Genomic DNA, 18,078 nt, shown 5'->3' with positions numbered 1-18,078 from the left:
CCTCACATACGTCCACCCTTTTCGCGTGCAGGAGGCGGAGCTACGCTGCGTGACTCCCGGCGGCCCCTGGCTGCATGTCCCGAGATGCATTTCAGAGTTGTGCCCCACGATTCCTCGAGGTGCAGGACTATATATCCCGGCATGCATCGGTCTTTAAGGAGGCTTCTGGCCAGAGCGGGAAATTAAGTGCGCCGCTAGACTTTCTGGAAGAGCTGTCAGCGCTAAAAATGTACAGTTTCGAATCCCCGACTGGGAGTGAGCGTGGAGCAGCTACAGTTTCAGGGATTGGTGGATTTGGTCCCTGCCCCAGAAAGGCCACCGAATTTGGGCGCCTGAGGTTCAACTATGCAGTTGTTCATCCATTCACCAGCGCCAGCTCTTGTCTTGGTACTAGCTACGTCCCAGTCTTTCTCTGCCCTTAATGAATTCACAATTACAATACCCTGGTAGTAAGTGCTACACTGGAAGTCATGGTAGTTACCACGCAGCCACCGCTATCACTTTTTAAAGTTTATTTATTTTGAGAGAGAGTGTGTGGGGGAAGGGCAGAGAGAGAATCCCAAGCAGGCTCCATGTTCAGCATGGAGCTCACCTTGGGGCTCCATCTCACGAATGTGAGATCATGACCTGAGCGTAATACAAGTTGGACACGTAACCAACTGGCTGAGCCAGGTGCGAGCCAGGTGCCCAGAAACCTGATTATTTTTTCAAGACAAAAAAAAAGTATTAGATCTAAAAAGTTACTGTTAACACATTTATTAAAAATAGAGGTTCAGTGACCAAAGGGTCTTTAAGGGTTGAACTTTTAAACCTTTTCTGAGGTAAAATTCACATACTATAAAATTTGCTATCTTAACCATTTTGAAGTGTACAATTCAGTGCCTTTTGGTATTTTCACAGTATTATGCAACCAACCATCATCAATTCCAGGAATTTTCATCACCCCAAAAAGAAGCCTTGTACTCTTTAAGGAATTACCTGCTAGGCTCCACTCCCCCACAGGCCGTGGCAACCACTAATCTGCTTTGTCTCTATGGATTTGCCTATTCTGGACATTTCATATAAATGGAATCATACAATATGTGGCCTTTTGTGACTGGCTTCTTCATTATCATAAGGTTTTCAAGGTTTGTCCATGTTGTAGCACCTTCGTTACTTTTTGTGGTTAAATAACATTCTATATGGATATACCGCATTTTATTTCTATTTGGCCATTATGAGTAATGCTATGGACATTTGTGTACAAGTATTTGACTACCTCTTTTCAATTCTTGGAAATATATATACATACATATATATATATGTATGTGTGTGTATATATATATATTATATGTGTATATATATATATATATATATATATATGGCAATTTTAACTTTTTTTGGCAGCTGCCAAACGTTTTCGACATCAGCGGCACCACATTACGTTCCCACTAGCAATGTATGAGTGCTCAAAGTTCTCCACAGACTTTTTTAAAATTTATTTTTAATGTTTATTTTTGAGAGATCACGAGTGGGGGATGGGCAGACAGGGAGACGCAGAACCTGAAGAAGGCTCCAGGCTCTGAGCTGTCAGCACAGAGTCCGATGCGGGGCTCGAAGTAACAAACCGTGAGATCATGACCTGAGCAGAAGTTGGACACTTAACCCACCGAGCTACCCAGGCGCCCCTCCGCATAGACTTAAAAATGCCTTTATTTAGTAGGTTCCATGCCCAATGTGGGACTTGAACTCATGACCTTGAGATCAAGAGTTGGATGCTCTACCAACTGAGCCAGCCAGGAGCACCCTACCACTTTTAAATTCTAGGTATCCCAGTGGGTATGAATTGGTATCTCATAGTAGTTTTGAAATATGTAGAGCCTGCTTGGGATTCTTTGCCTCTCTCTTTGCCCCTCCCCGGCTCCTAATCAAAAAAACAAACAAACAAACAAAAACAAAAAAACCTCTGGTCCAATCCAAGGTTACAAAGGTGTACACCCATGTTTTCTTCTAAGAGTTTTATAACTTTATGTTTAGATCTTTGATCTATTTTGAATTGTTGCATATGCTGTACCGTTCTTTTGCATGTGGCTGATTGTCCCATCACCATTTGCTAAAAAACCTCTTTCCCATTTTAATGGTGGCAGTCTTGTGTCTTTCCTGGATCATGATTAAAACAAAAATAACCAAATAATTGTTCTAGAAATGAAAAATCTAACAACCAAAACTAAAAACTTGATGGAGTGGGCACCTGGGTGGCTCAGTGGGTTGAACATCTGACTTCAGCTCAGGTCATGATCTCATGGTTCATGAGTTTGAGCTCCGTGATGGGCTCTGTGCTGACAGCTGAGCCTGGAGCCTGCTTGGGATTCTGTGTCTCCCTCTCTCTGCCCCTCCCCCACTCATACTCTCTCTCTCTCTCTCTCTCTCTAAAATAAACATTAAAAAAACTTAAAAAACAAAAACAAAAACCCAAAACTCAATGGAGGACTTAAAACAGTTGGAGAGAAGTAGTAAATTTGGAAAGGAAGTCACAATAAATTATTCAGAATTGAAGAAAGATTTAAAAATCCTTAAAAAAAAAAAAGAAAGAAAAAAAAAAAGCCCCATCCTAGTTAATACAGATAAAACAAAATTAGCCTAAGGTAGGTAACTGAAGGTGTATGATGGATTCATTCATGGAGTTCATTACCCTGTTATCTAATTTTGTATGTCTAAGTTTTGTGTGATAAAATTTTTCAAAAAAGTAAGGGTGAGGGGCGCCTGGGTGGCTCAGTCTGTTGAGCGTCTGGCTTCCGCTCGGGTCATGACCTCATGGTTTGTGAGTTCGAGCCCCGTGTCGGGCTCTGTGCTGACAGCTCAGAGCCTGGGGCTTGCTTCAGATTCTGTGTCCCCCTCTCTCTCTGCCCCACCCCTGCTCGTGCTCTGTATCTTTCAAAAATGAATAAACATTAAAAAAAAAATTATAAAAAAAAGGATGAAATTAAGGGTTTTCCCCCCCCTGACTGAAACTGGGTTTATCACCCCAGGAAATTGGCTTTGTGTAAGTTATTAGCTTTTTGTGGTCTCTGGGCCCCTTTACATGTTCTCTGTAGGGTCAGAGAACCATAACCTCACACTGGATTATTTCAAGATGGAGGTAAAATATTAGAGAAATCTACATTTCTCTGTTTTGTAGATAGGTATATAACATGCTGTTACTATACTAGTCTAGTAAACCACCAAAGGCCATGGACCATACTCAGAGAAGTCTGTAAATATTGCATATTTTGTCATTCCAATTATATGAAATAATGATGGGGCAAAGTGGCAGTCCAGATCTTCAAAGAACCATATTTAGAAGTCAGATTTTTAGGGGAACTGATGGATCAGTTTTGAAATTCAGGATATTTGAACTTAATAAACTCCTGGGTGAGAAACAAAGTACACACCAGTGAGCTCATATCAAAGTTTATTTATTTTTTAAGTAAACTCTATGCCCAACATGGAGCTTGAACTCACAACCCCAAGATCAAGAGTTGCATGCTCTACCAACTGAGCCAGGCAGGCTCCCCAAGTTCATATAAAGTTTGGAACCAAAAATGTTAATATGTTGATGAGTAAAGAAATGACAGCAGAGTTCCTTTATTCCAGAAATATTTTAATACAATCATAGTACAAGTTATGAAGTCACATTCAATCCACTGAATATATTCAAGGTATTAATAAAAATATTATACATCTTTACTCACTACTCTAATATAATTAAAGTATTTGGTTCTTATAGATGAGATTACTTGCCATATTCATTCATATTTGCACTGCTAATCGAACAGCATGTAAGTAAATCCATGGATTATGGTAAGTGGGGGCTTTAGTCCTTTTTGATATGAAGTCTAAGTATCAAAATTGAGTATTTTCTAAGTGCCACAATACTTGAATCCAAGAACAGTCAACCAACTTAAGGCAAGATATTGAAACTTTTATACAACTTCAATTTGCAAAAAGAATACTTTATCAAATATCATACATGCCTTAACAGTTAGCTACCTATAGGTTTTTATAAAGGCAGTAATAAAAATGTCAGTGCAAGTTCTACATTGGGTTCCTCAGTAGAGAAAATAATAGGTTCTTGGAGTAAACCATTATTTCCAAATCCCAAAACACTGCAAAAGGAAATAATTTTTCTGGTGCAGGACTTACATGTAGCATAATTATTTTTACTCAGTAAAGATAGATATAAAACATTGTGATTATACATAAAAATTAGTGTCTTGGTGAGTCTGCTTAAACTTTTGCCTCAGATTTACTTCAATGCAAGCTTTATAAAATGTTTTTTTAAAAAACAACTGATTTAAAAATCTACTGATAATAGTGCAAAGAGGCATCTCTGTCCTTTTTTGTAAGGGCTGAAGATTAGCATTTTTACAAAGAAATAACTTACATTAAAATATATGTAAAATATGTGTGCATTTTTTTTTTTTAATGAGCAAAGAAGGCACAAAATGAGTTAAATTAAGAAAAAACATTACCATTTGTTCTGAACTCTGGTTAACTGAACAGTATCAATCATAATATACATTTTTAGGTAAATCCACATTTGTTGTAATGGAAAAATGACATCACATTTTTTAGCTCTATTATTTGTGCTGAAAGACACTGCTGTAACAAATTGCAAATAGGCAGTATACATGGAGTCCAATTAACAATGGCCTTCTACCAACACAGTACTTTTTTTCTTTTCCTTTCTTTTTTTTACAGTGGCTAAGTGATAACTCATGGAATGAAATTAGGTCTCAAAGCTAAAGGGAAAATATCTAGCACTTCTTTATATCTGCAAAAGTACTTGTACACTACAAAGAAATGTTAACTGGATGTGGAAAAAGCAAAAAAAAAAAAAAAAAAAAACGGTGCGCTTTGATCTGCATTTTAATTAAGTTATTAAATAGACAACACATTTTAACATTAAAAAAAAAAAGACATTCATATATTATACTAACAGGGTTTCCTACAAATGGACCATTAGTGTTAGGCACCAAAAATTTCAAGTGTTTTTTTTTTTTTTTTTAATCTGTCCCATTGATAGATACATCCTCAGCCATTCTATTTCTGCTCTGTAGGTTTCACCATTTACATTAAACATTTGCACAGTTCATAAAAATTATGTTACGGGCAACTGAAGTGGAGACTGTCCTTTCTCTGCTGGTATTCTTCATTACATGTTTTGTCAGTTACCTCACAGCAACTAGATTACTACAATCTCTATTACCATTCAACAACTGTCAGAAAGTCCATGCTAGCCATGAGAATATATAAACATATTTATTCAAACTAAACACAAAATTATGTGTGCAGGTGAATAAAAATGAATCTTATCCTTAATGGTTACTGTAGAATAATTTCAATCATGTCCCTTATGATTCTGAATCCCATTATATTAAGTAATTCATGTGAATGTATAATGTTTACAAAAATAAGACAGCTTACAAGACAAATTTTGCTATAAAAAATATACATTAAAATTCAGTCTGGACCCTAGAATTCTTGTCCTGGGCCTCTTGTGAGGAGTCTGCCCTATTCATGGGGTTCTTCTACCAAACAGGAATGGGAACATGAGTGAACAATTTTCACTTGCTTAATGAAGAAGAGGAGTATAGATATATGGAGATGGATTACCAAAGTTCAATTCACACTCCTGGGAATAAATGTAGGATTATAATGGAATGATGGAATTTATTATACAGTTACATTGGTGAATCTCATTCAGTTATAGAGCAACAAAAACATAAATCAGATGTTTAAGTCACATGAGAAGTAGAAAAAATTATCTTTCTGTGGGAAAAACATTAGTAAATGTACATAATTCTTATCTTTAGTAAGTTGAAAGTGAGTGAAAATGACTTACTAATTATTTATCAAGTCAGGAAAAAATCAGAATGAAGTGCCAGGGAAGCATATGAAGTTAAGGCACCATTATTACAACTTCAGTGATTGGCACTTATTCTGAAAAAGGCTTTAAAGACATGGGTGATAAAAAGCAGTATTATTTTCCCCTACTTCTATAAACTACGTAGTAGTTCTGAACATAACTATCTACTTGTGCTTTGCTTTTCGGCCCTGTGAATAGCAGCTGCATTTTCTGGTAACATCCTGCACCTTTCCTTTCCTTTGGTGTTTACGAACACACACAATGGTAAAGGCTATAAAAGGTGCAAAACAGGAAAACAAACATGCTGTCTGTGTCTGTGTAAGAAACAATGCAAAATAGATGGCTGAACTGACATAGCACTATCAGACCAAACTAAAGCTATTACTCTGAATTGCTCAAGAAAGGATTAGATCCTTCACCAACTCAAAGTCTTTGTCAGGACTTATATATTAAGTTTAGAGTTTATAGCATTCTATATAATGACTTTAAAACAGCAATGGCTTCAACAAGTTCTTAAAGTTAATTATGTGACTGTTGGTCCAACAGATGTATCGAAATGCAGTTAAGTACATTTACTTTATAATTTCTGTCCAAGTATAAAAATACTATATAAAGTTCATAAGTGTGTATGTGTTTACGTGTTTATAACTGTTCTTGCTTCCAAAACTCAGAAATTCATTAGCTTACAAATAGGTTGCCGCAGTCAGCTGATACCACTTAACGGTCTCTTTGCTCAAGTTGAAATCTTTTAAAGGCAGGGTTATTCCACCCAAGAAAAAATTCTCCCGCAGAGATTCTGCACTGAGAACACTGAGTTGAAGTTCTCTCTGTCTTAGGGTTTCCTTGCTATATCCACTGTACACAAGCTATAGCAAAGGCAAAAAGAAACAGTAAGTTACAGATTATTTTAAGTAAAAGCAGAAGTGAGATTAGTAAAGAGACTACAATTGCTGGCATTGACTATGACACATCTGGTGGAATGTGTCTCATACTTTAGATGCACATTTTGTATTCAGGAGTCTTGAATTATCATTATCATTCCTCTGAATGTCTGACATAGAAATGCACAAAGTAGAAAATTATTATTGGCTAAAAACTAACAACATGGATTTTCTGAGATGGAGGTATGGTGAAGGGAAAATCAGTTACAGTGCAGATGCCTGATATCTGAGCCGGAGAATGGAAGGAAGCAAGATGGGATAACATAATTATTTTACAAAAAAAAAATAAGGGTTAGAATTTCTTCTTGTTGTCTTTTCTGTTGGATTTTATATGCCATGAAATGATAATTTCTGATTATCCATACTTCACTGCAAATTCACCAAGTACACATGCAGTTTATAGCAAATCTGGAATGCTGAAAAGCTCTTTGAAACATCACATCAAACAGATTTTTCCCCCCAACAAAGCCTCATCATAACTTCTAAGAAATATCACTTTAATCTAGTCCTTCTCACTGCCTAATAATAACTAAAAACTGGCCACATTTTATTTCTGGAAAGTACAACACTACCAACTAGAAAAAACCAATACTACTTTTTGAGAATAACATCACCTGGTCTTCATCAAATATTGTATATGCTTTTAAAGGGCTACATTTTAACAAACTTATAACCTCGATGAAAATCCAGATTTATTTTCTTCCAAATCTCTATCCAGACATTTTTGTTAATGCACACAAATAATGTGGTGTTTATCCTGAAAATGTAGTTAACTAAGGGTTAGCAGGCTTTAATAGCTAAGTAAGTTTCTAAGTTCTGAGTCACTCAGCAAAGTCACAGTTCTGTTCCACACTGTTCAGTTGATGCTTTGCTTATTGCTTTTAGTTTAGAGCACTCTTTATATGAAGAGGGTTGCTGGCAAACTAAAACCAATTAGGAAGAGGAGGATTTTTAAATTACATCCTATCAAATAAAGGTAAAAGTACTGAAGATGTTTTAAAAGGATAAACAGGAAGGGCATTTGAACTTCAGTTATCAGAAGAGCTGTCACGCAGAAGGAGAAAAAGAGTAGTTCTGTGTGGTTCCAAGAGGTACAACTGAAACCCACTAAGTGCAAATTGCAGGGAGTGAAGATTTCAGCCCAGTATAAAAAATAATCTAAGGGGTGCCTGGGTGGCTCAGTCGGTTGGGCATCCGACTTCAGCTCAGGTCATGATCTCACAGTCCGTGAGTTCGAGCCCCGCGTTGGGTTCTGTGCTGACAGCTCAGAGCCTGGAGCCTGCTTCATATTCTGTGTCTTCACCTCTCTCTGCCCCTCCCCTGCTCATGCTCTGTCTCTCTCTGTCTCAAAAATAAATAAAAACATTAAAAATAATAATAATAATAATCTAAGAGTTGGAACTGCCCAAATCAAAGTGGATGGCCTGGAAGCATTTCAGCACAGACTGAACATCCACTTTTTGGAAATGTTGCAGAGGGGCTACAAACATAGAAGGGTGGTTGAATAATAACTCCTAAGATCTTTTAAAACCTAAGGGTCAATGATGGCAGGTTCAATTCTGCAACATTTTGTTAAGTACCACTAGATTGCTATTGAGTAGTTTTACTAGAACAATAAATAGTTCTGCAACTGATACCTAAAAAATTTTAAGTGTTTAAACTTTAAAATCTCAAAAGAACAAATCTAGGACATTTTTAGAAATGATTTTAACCTACCATCTCATTGAATGTTGGATTCCTAGTTTTTCGTGAAATTTTGGTTTTCCGTTTGGATGTTTTGTGGGTATCTGGAAGTAGGTATGTTTTGACATATGGATTTGGGTCAGCTCCATCTTCAGTAACCTATAAAGAAAAGCATTCCCTTAACAGTAATACTTCTTACCAAGGTATAGGTTTTCTCTACAATCATCATTATTTGTAAACACTCACAAGATCTTTGATGTGCATCACCATGATGAAAAGAGTACCATTTCGGTAAGAGACAGATAATTTCACTGCTCCTCCAATTTGGCCTGGAGTAGGACTGAAAGGACCTGCATCTGAAAATATAAATACATTCATCTTTATTTTATCTTGCTTGCACTGGTTCAAACAACAACAAAAGAAATCTGCTATAATTCCACGACCATTGCATGTGGGCAAAGAAAAAGGTAAATAACCTAGTAGGCCACTGATTTATAGTTTTTTAGTAACCGCACTCTATCGGGAAAATGATGTGTCTCCAGAAATTGATGGCCTTGGAAAGAATACCCCCGTTTCATTCTCACCAGACCACTGTCAATAACCCCACTGTCACTCTGTCACATCCACTGAGAAATTACAGGTTTGCATGTCATAGGGAAGCTGTGAATTATCAAGAAAGAGAAAAAATAATCTCACCTGCAGTCCTAGCTATTCCTTCAGCTTTTTCATCACGAAGTAAAGGGTGGAAAAAAGTACAAACAAGATCACACTAAGACACAAGAGGAAAACAAATCATTAGTTTAAATATTATGTAGCACAAAGAAGAGTATGTGGTTATTTTTTCAATCAGGACAGTCACCTCGGCCACATCCGTTGAAGCACTCATCAAACTCTGTAAATAACTATTTAACTCAATTTTCCTTTTGGCTGCTACATCTTTTATGTGTGTTCTTCCCAGAACCATCCTATTAGGAAAACTACAAAAGAAAACAAAAACAAGTGGGATTTAAATTATTTCACCTGGAAGTATTTATAGAATTAAGTATAATATTTAATTAGAAATATTTTTAAAAATATATACTTAAATACAAAGTGGAGTCTTAATCTTCTAGAAAGTAAGTTTTGTAATTTCTTTTCAAAGTACTGGAGATGAAGTAGTTCATGTACCTGTTATCCTTTTATAAACCTTGGTACAAAAGACACATTGTTTTGCTATTTTGCTATTTATTACTTATTTTCTACTCTTTCTTCTCAACATTAGCCTATTCACAATATTTTATGCATATCTTCCAAAATAATCACTACTCACTCAATCAGCCAAAGTTATTGTTGAATAGTAGTCCCATAATAGGTCAATACTGTGTCCACAAGTGACATAGGGTCTAAATCAAGATAATCTTAACTCTGCCTGTTTTGCTGACAGTGGAAAATGAGACTGCACATGGAAATAAATTCTGATACCCACTTTGTTGACTCTTTACTTCTGAAAGCTAGTCTGAGAAGAATATGAGCAACTTGATGCAGGAAATCTATTGGTCATCAGCCACATCAAAACTGAGGGTTTTGAAAGGGTAACTGATACAAAACTAAGTTATATAAGATTTTGACTAACAGTCTCAATACCTCAGCTGTTTTTTTTTTTTTTCCCCTCAAGGAGCTGAGTATGGCCAAAATTATTTCTGCAGTGATTTAAAATTCTGACTTTTCTAAAACCAAGATTCTAAATTATTATCTGGTGTTGCTCACTGTGGTACAGACAATAAACTAAGAGGTTCAACTAAGTTCCCTGACCTCATTGTAAAGGTAGTTGAAGCAACGATTTACCTAGCCCAATAGGATTTGTAAAAAAAAAAATAATAATAAATAAATAAAATAAATAAAAGCTTCAACTGAAAGTTTTTTCTAGCTTTTCTAGAAAGCTAGAAAATCCCATATTTTAAGTTTAGGATCTTGATCATTTATTCACTGTTTATTCATTCACCGAAAACATACAGTTCCTGGTCTATGGATGGATCAGACCCTTGCCATACAAAGGAAAATAAGTCACACATGGTCCACTGTATCTTACCATGTGTTTACACAAAGCTTTTGACCTACACTTGGTAAGAAATTGTTTCTGTGAAAAAAGATTAATAAACAACAATGGGAACATACCCTGGTAACTTCCAAAGTGGAAAAATAATACTGAGCTTATTGTGAAGCTCCTGAAACTCATCAAAGGTCCGGAACACAAATGATGGCTCAAGCTGTCCTTCCCTCAAAATTCGGACTACATAAATCTGAAAAGAAATCACAACCCAAATGCATTAAACAAAATACTTCCCTGACAGAAAATTTATAGCTTGACCATTCTATGTAGTCCAAATGCTTTTAAATTAGTAATCAATATGTCACTGATAGGAAACAGCAAACATAAAAGTCATCGTATTTATATATAGCACATCAACTATATCTAATAGTGATATTAACCACTGTAAGATATATAAACAACCGGAAAGTGAAAGTCACTTATTTTCAGGATTAAATATAATAAATGTACTTCCTGAAATTTATAAATTTAGTGCCTTTCCAATGAACATATTAATAGGTTCATTTAAAAGAGTAAATGAGAAAAGCAAAATTTATGGTGGCAGGAGGATCAGGGAAAACTTGTCTTACTGGATATTTAAACTATGGTAAAGTCACAGTACTTTACAGAATACAATCCTGTTATAGAAATAAGTCATATATTTACAGAAGACCAGAAATAAATTCAGGAATGAATATATGTATACCCATTACACTTAAAATATACTACCATTATAATATTCTACATTATGATATATTAATGTCATAAATCATTGAGGGAAAGAATGGACTACTCAGTAAAGTGGTGTTAGGATAAAACACTAAATAAACTTACAAAAATTTACTAATAGGTGCAAATTAAAATAATAAAATTGCTTTATAAAATATCACTTTATCAACAATTTAAAGACTGTGCTGCAAAGTATTTCCCAGCAAAAGTATTAGCACAAGGGTGAAAAATAATAAAACAGATGATCATGCTATCCTTTTGGGGGACAAGGGGAAGCATACTAAAGATGATGTTTTTGTTCAAAGATGAACTTTATGTGTGGGTGTGTGTTTTATAATACTTCATCCTTAGTGGAATGAGAACTAAAAACTTCATATGCTTATAAATAGGATGCATTTGTTACCATGAGCAAGCTTTACCTTAAAATTAAGAACAAATTCAAGGAAGGAGAAAAAGCAAAATAGCACCATCCTTTTAGTCTGGTCTCTGAAAGGAAGAGTAACATTCTTCTCCCATGGTTTGGGAGCAAATTTACCAATAAATAAATACCAAAAAACAATAAGGGATTCCTCTATGTATTTATTTTGGACCATCCAAAAAGAAAGAAGTATGAGAAGAGCAAGTGTTAGGAACTTTAGCAGAGTCAGTGAAGGAACCAGGAAAGGACAACAGTAATGCATGCATGAGTCTCTACAAATACCAAAACCAAACTTACATAATGTTTATCCGGGTTGTATTTCTTATGGTAAGTGAAAACAGAGACTTCCTTGATTCGACCATCTTGTCTAAATGAGTATGTTTTGGGTGAAAATGAAAGGATGGGCTCATCATTGGAAGGAAGACCAGAAAAACGCAACTGAGCAAGATTGTGAATGAAGAAGTTAAACTTTGTGGCAATGCTTCCCAAACTTGATTCAATAAGCCTACAAAACAATCAGAAAATACATTAATAGTAAATGTTCATGAGAAAACATGTTCAGTTTTTTTTAACATAATAAAAGATGAAAAATATTTTCATTCCTTATTTAAAAAAATGTTTTAAGATTTCATTTTTAATCTCTACACCCAATGTGAGGCGTGAACTCACAACCCCGAGATCAAGAGTCACACACTCTACTGAATGAGCCAGCTGGGCGCCCCTTAAATTTTTATCTACCCACCTACCTACCTACCTACCTACCTACCTACCTACCTCTGTGTCTCCGTGTGTGTGTATGTATATATATACATGGAGCCTGAAGTCATGACCCTGATCATCAAGAGTCACATGCTCTACTAACTGAGCCAGTCAGGCACCCCATTTTCATTCCTTTTAAAATATTAAGCAGATCCTCACTTTGTAAAGGGTTTCCTTTGTTCTTCAGGCCAAAAACCCATTAAAAGATATTCCATCCCAACAAAACATTTTAGCACAAGAAAGTCTCCATTCCATCCCATCCCATTGTCTCCAAGAAACAATGCTTTCATTTCTTGAGCTCTGTGGGGTCCGATACCCCCAATTATAGAAGATAATTGGTATAATGCCAAAAAAATAATTATTTAATCCCCCCTTTTATTTATTTTGAGAGAGAGAGAGAGAGAAAGCATGTGTGCAAGTGGGGGAGGGGCAGAGAGGGGGAGACAGAGAATCCAAAGCGGGCCTCGAACTCATAAACTGAGATCATGACCTGAGCTGAAACCAAGAGTCACAGTTGGACAGTTTACAATTGAGCCACCCAGGCACCCCTTTAATTCCCTTTTAATAAACAGGGAAGGTAGCAACTAAACAGGTGTAGAATGGAGCATCGGAAAATAATTCAAATTTAATAAAATCTCTTCTATCAAATAGTAGTAGCATTTGGAATCAGATTCCTTCTACAGATAATCATAATTTCCCTTAGTTGGAAAAAGAAGTTTTGACAGGATATGGAGTTTGGTGGGAATAAATCTGGAAGGCAGGTTTGAGTAAAACATTTTAGGCATGCAAAAAGAAACAAGAAGTCTCAGAAACAGGATAAAGGAATCCAGAAAGAGGAAAGAGATTCAAAAAGAAAAGTCAAGAACCTCACACAAAGGTTCTTGCCTGGCTATGGACTGAATATTTGTATCCTCCAAAATTCATACATTGAACCCCAACCCCATATGGCCTTTATGGAGTTAGTAAGATTAGAAGAGGTCATAAGGATAAGGATAAAAATTCCTATAAGAACACACAAGAAAGCTTATGCTTTCTTGTTCTATATCTCCTTTCATGTGAGAAAACCTCAAGAAGGCAATGGTCTATAACCTAGAGCCTTCACCAGGAAGTGAATCAGCTGGCATCTTGATTTTAGACTTTCCAGCTTCCAGAACTAAGAGAAAATAAACGTCTGTTTTTTAAGCCATGTCGTCTATGGTATTTTGTTATGGCAGCTCAAGCAGACTGATACATGCCTGCTTTATAGTTTTGCCAGGAGAGGCAACAAATCTCTTTAAAAAAACAAAGCAAAACCCATCAATACCTAAATTATCAGGATTAGTTTGGAAGGCTATACAAAAGTCAGCTTCCTTCAATTCAATTCAGGCCAGACTCTTGAGACTAGGGAAGTCCAGTCCAGTTTTCTATCTCTTCTCCACTGAGAGGAAGAAGGCAAGAGAAAAAGGAGAAAAGAACATGAGCTCATGTGTCCCTCCCTGCTATGGCATAATAATGAGGTGGTATCACTATACCACAATAATGAGGTGACCAATTTGCCAGGAAGATATGCTTTTAAAGCAAAAATACCAAGTTCAAATGCCAATAATTGGTATACGTGTTTTAAGTACCATGTCATACATTAACAATTTACTATAGCAGTGTCCCAGAGTTCACTGTTTTAAGCATTTATAGTATCCACAAAAATTGTCATGGCAGAATCCTGAAAAACAGATTAACACAGATATTATTTTAGGAAAAAACCCAAAAAACCTTGTATTTGGCATTATAGAAAATACGTCTTGCAGAAATAGTTCATACACAGGATGTTTATAATTGAAGTCATATACTAAATAAAACCAGCTATTTTGAGAGAAATTTATTTTTAAAATGGTTATTGCAAATCCTTTACATTTATTCAGTAAACAAACTTCTGACATAAAATATACTTTTGATAAGGCTACTATTTGCTAATACTGTGATTCACAATTCCTTCCTGAAAAATCAGAATTTTGATATATAGCATTTGTTTAAGGAAAACAAATCAAAGCTATGTCCCTTCTCTAAAATATTTAAATATGCCTTACCTAGTGAAGAAAATTGTAGCTTCTGCATCTGTAGTTTGGGGTTGAAGTGCATCTCTAACATATTTCAAGTCTTGGATACTTGTAAGTTCAGGTAACCCTGAAGGAATCATCTGTAGAAAGGAAAAAAGAGTTTGTGAGTTCAATTTTTTAAAACTCTGTTCCTTACCCATCCCTTAAAAGCTGGCCAAATAATTAGAACTGAAGCAAACAAAACAATCACAGTTTTGAGGAGTTTGTATTAGTATTTTAGGGACCTAAGTGATTCGGTTACAAATGAAAAACACCAAGGCCAAGGAAGTCAATTGTTGGATGTCACAAAGCCAGGTTATGGAATAAAAGCTGTAAAATATAGACCTTTTGTCTAGTCCTCTGTTTTTACATCAAGTTCAGTCACAATAATCATAGTGGAGGTTTACTTTTAACTTAATAAATATCCAGAGAAGTATAAAAATCTGAACACACCCAGATTAAGACATAAAATATGTTCCAGCATTCCAGATGACCCTCTCAGGGTCCTTTTCAGGTACTTTTTACTCCTCACTCCCAGGGTAGCCCACTCTCATGACTTATTTTTTTGTATTTTATATAAACGGTGTCTGGAATATTTTACAGAGCAGCAATTTTTGAATATTTTGGTGATAGTATATCTGACATTTGAAACTACAGTAAATTTCATTCCAAAATATCCTTCTTTAGATACTGAAACACAGAGCAGTAATGTAAATTAATTAAAGGCTTATAAAAGAACAGAGTTACCAGAGAAAGGAGATTAAGAAAGAGGTTTGTTTGCTTTCTTATTAAGTTGTAGGCCTGGCAGCAGAGGTCCACAAACAACTGGAAACGAATGGTGGGCTTTTCACCCCCATTGATGACATATGCCATATCAGAAGTCAGCACAAAAGGAGCCCGATCCCTATTTAAAAAGAAAATACACACAAAGTATTATTTATAGAAGATATTCAAATAGTGCTATTGTTATCACATGGTTATTGAACGAAGCTATCTGAGCCATAGCAATTTCCAACTGGGAAACTTAGTACTGGGCAGTGTTGAATCTGCATTAAAACTTATAAATTTGTATTTGCAGGAAAGCCTTCATATAATCAATCTTATTACTTAGAATATATGAATTTTTTCCAAGATGATATTTATAAATCCACACACTCAAATAGTGATCAAATAGTAGCTACAAATATACAGACAAAAATTTTGCACTCATTGCCGTTATACAAATGGGAGCTTTTTACAGGTACCACTAACTAGATAAAATACACCTTAATTCATTTCAGCAAAGGTTACCACACACACACACTCATCCTCGTGTACTACAATGGTAAAGTCATCTCTTAGGGTCTTTTTCATCCCCAGTCATGCTCAGTGGGAGCTACAAGGCAAAGAACAGCAAGAAAAGAGGCAGTTAATGTTTGGGACATTAATTTGTGAAATAAAAAGTGCCTCTCTTTTAAAATAAGTTGTGTCCACTAATTAAAATCAATGTTATGGCTAAATGTGTCAAAATATAGGTTCATCAAAATACACAAAGATATCTTACATAAAATTCTAATACTGTCAAAACAAAAGTATCTCTTACTTAACATTTATTTATTTTTGAGAGACAGAGGGAGACAGAGCACAAGTAGGGGAGGGGAAGAGATGGGGGGGGGGAGAGGGACGGGGGCAGGAGTGCACAGAATCCAAAGCAGGCTCCAGGCTCTGAGTTATCAGCACAGAGCCTGACGCGGGGCTCAAACTCACAGACCCCGAGATTGTGACCTGAGCCGAAGTCGGACGCTTAACCAACTGAGCCACCCACGTGCCCCCAAAATGAAAATATCTTTAGCATTACTTGAAATGAATTCACTCAAAATCAACGATCTCTTGAATAAATCTGAAGAAAGCAAACCAACAGCTTCAGCTTTCTTGGGAAGAAAAAAGTGGAGGAGGAATGCTTAGATTGTAAAACAGTTGATGTTAAAACCATCAAAAACTTAACAATCACATGGTAAGAAAGGTCAATTTCTTTTTCCTTCAAGTAAAAATTACTACAGAAACTCTTGCATATATATATACAAATAGTGGATGGGTACAGATAATTTTATTAATATCTTTTGAAAAGCGATTCACAATGTGGAAATCTTCAGAATTACCTGAAGTACTGTGTTTTTTTGTTTTTTGTTTTATAAGTAGGCTCTACACCCAACATGGGGCTTGAACTCATGACCCTGGGATTAAGAGTTGCATGCACAACTAACTGAGCCAGCTAGGCGCCCCCTGGGGTATTTCAGTGCCTCTCTTCTTTAGCAACAATAACAATATTAGTACCTTTTGAAGCTACCAAACATCTGTGCATGGCCCAAAAACTTTCCAAAGTCAATGTGAAACATATGTCCTGTGCTTCGAAGCATTATGTTGTCATTGTGTCGATCACAGATGCCTAAAACATAGGTAGCTACACAGCATCCAGCGCAAGAATAGATAAAATTTTCAGAAGCCTGTAATAAAGATATAAAATTATTTTAGGAAAAAAAAATTTTTAAAGGAGGCAGGTTATAAAGATTAAAGTAATTCATCACCCTTTGAAAACACTATCATAATCCATTTTCTTAATAGCTTATAAACTAGGTTATGGTAACAATAGCCAGCCTTTTCCTATTTTGAAAACAAAAACACCTTCTAAAGATGGTTATTGCCCCTATCTCTCTGACTTTTGTCTTTTAAAAGGCAGAGATCCTGTCAGTCCCTACTGAGGGTATGTGCTGCCTTTGAACATCTTGTAAGAATCATCGTTGTGGACCTCTGCTCCTCACAGGCTCTGCTGCTTAGCACAAGTGGTAACACTGTGATAAAGGATTATAAAAGAGTATTTTCCCTTTTTTGGCTTATAGGGAAGGCATGTATAAAGAAAGTCACCTGCTATCTTTAAACATACAATAATATAACTAATGTGTTTTGTTGACTCCTTATGTAACATCTGCAAGTTCCTCAAAGATGGAAATCTTTCACTTTAGTCTTGCTTGTCCTGGGGATTAAGTTATTAACACAACATCATATAGAACGATACAGCAAGATGTATATAATAAGTATTCTTGTCCAAAGCATATGCATTTAGTATATTCTCAAGACACTACATTTTATTTTTGTTTGTTTTTTAAGTAGGCTTCACGCCTAGTGTGGAGCTTGAACTCACAACCCTGAAATCAAGACCTGAGCTGAGATCAAAAGTCCGATGCCCCTCAAAATAGTACATTTCTGAATGGAGCAGTCATATGGCTCTATATGTCCATGTGATTATTCCCCAGAAATTATTACTGATGATGATAAGACCAAATGTTTAAATAGCACTTATCACAAACTAGGCACTATTACTATTCTCTTTCTACATACAAACACAGTATATGACAAAGGTACCATTATGATTGCTATTTTACATATGAGGGAAACTGAAACAGAGTAATTATTTTCCCAGAACCACCTAATTGTTAAGTGGCAGATCCAAGATTCAAACCCAAGCGATGTGACTCCACTATGTT

At 35.8% G+C, this 18,078-nt stretch overlaps 1 protein-coding gene across 2 annotated transcripts in view; it reads right to left on the bottom strand.

The window, feature by feature from the left end:
* Nucleotides 1-3,598: 3,598 nt before the first annotated feature.
* PIK3C2A (phosphatidylinositol-4-phosphate 3-kinase catalytic subunit type 2 alpha) overlaps nucleotides 3,599-18,078 on the bottom strand; it is a 192,817-nt gene continuing 178,337 nt past the window's right edge. For both annotated transcript variants that reach the window (XM_053899926.1, XM_019456444.2), the window contains 10 exons: nucleotides 16,871-17,040; nucleotides 15,305-15,461; nucleotides 14,549-14,658; nucleotides 12,024-12,231; nucleotides 10,666-10,790; nucleotides 9,371-9,488; nucleotides 9,208-9,280; nucleotides 8,758-8,867; nucleotides 8,545-8,670; nucleotides 3,599-6,753 (listed from right to left, as the gene is read on the bottom strand). In XM_053899926.1, coding sequence (XP_053755901.1) covers nucleotides 6,571-6,753; nucleotides 8,545-8,670; nucleotides 8,758-8,867; nucleotides 9,208-9,280; nucleotides 9,371-9,488; nucleotides 10,666-10,790; nucleotides 12,024-12,231; nucleotides 14,549-14,658; nucleotides 15,305-15,461; nucleotides 16,871-17,040 — 1,380 coding nt within the window. In that variant the 3' untranslated portion in view covers nucleotides 3,599-6,570. The remainder of the gene's footprint in view (nucleotides 6,754-8,544; nucleotides 8,671-8,757; nucleotides 8,868-9,207; nucleotides 9,281-9,370; nucleotides 9,489-10,665; nucleotides 10,791-12,023; nucleotides 12,232-14,548; nucleotides 14,659-15,304; nucleotides 15,462-16,870; nucleotides 17,041-18,078) is intronic.

Source organism: Panthera pardus, unplaced genomic scaffold, assembly GCF_024362965.1.
Source record: "Panthera pardus isolate Hobbes unplaced genomic scaffold, ASM2436296v1 HiC_scaffold_12, whole genome shotgun sequence".
Classification (NCBI taxonomy): Eukaryota; Metazoa; Chordata; class Mammalia; order Carnivora; family Felidae; genus Panthera; species Panthera pardus.
The sequence above is the reverse complement of the archived record's forward strand: the minus strand, read 5'-3'. Positions and strand labels throughout refer to the sequence as shown.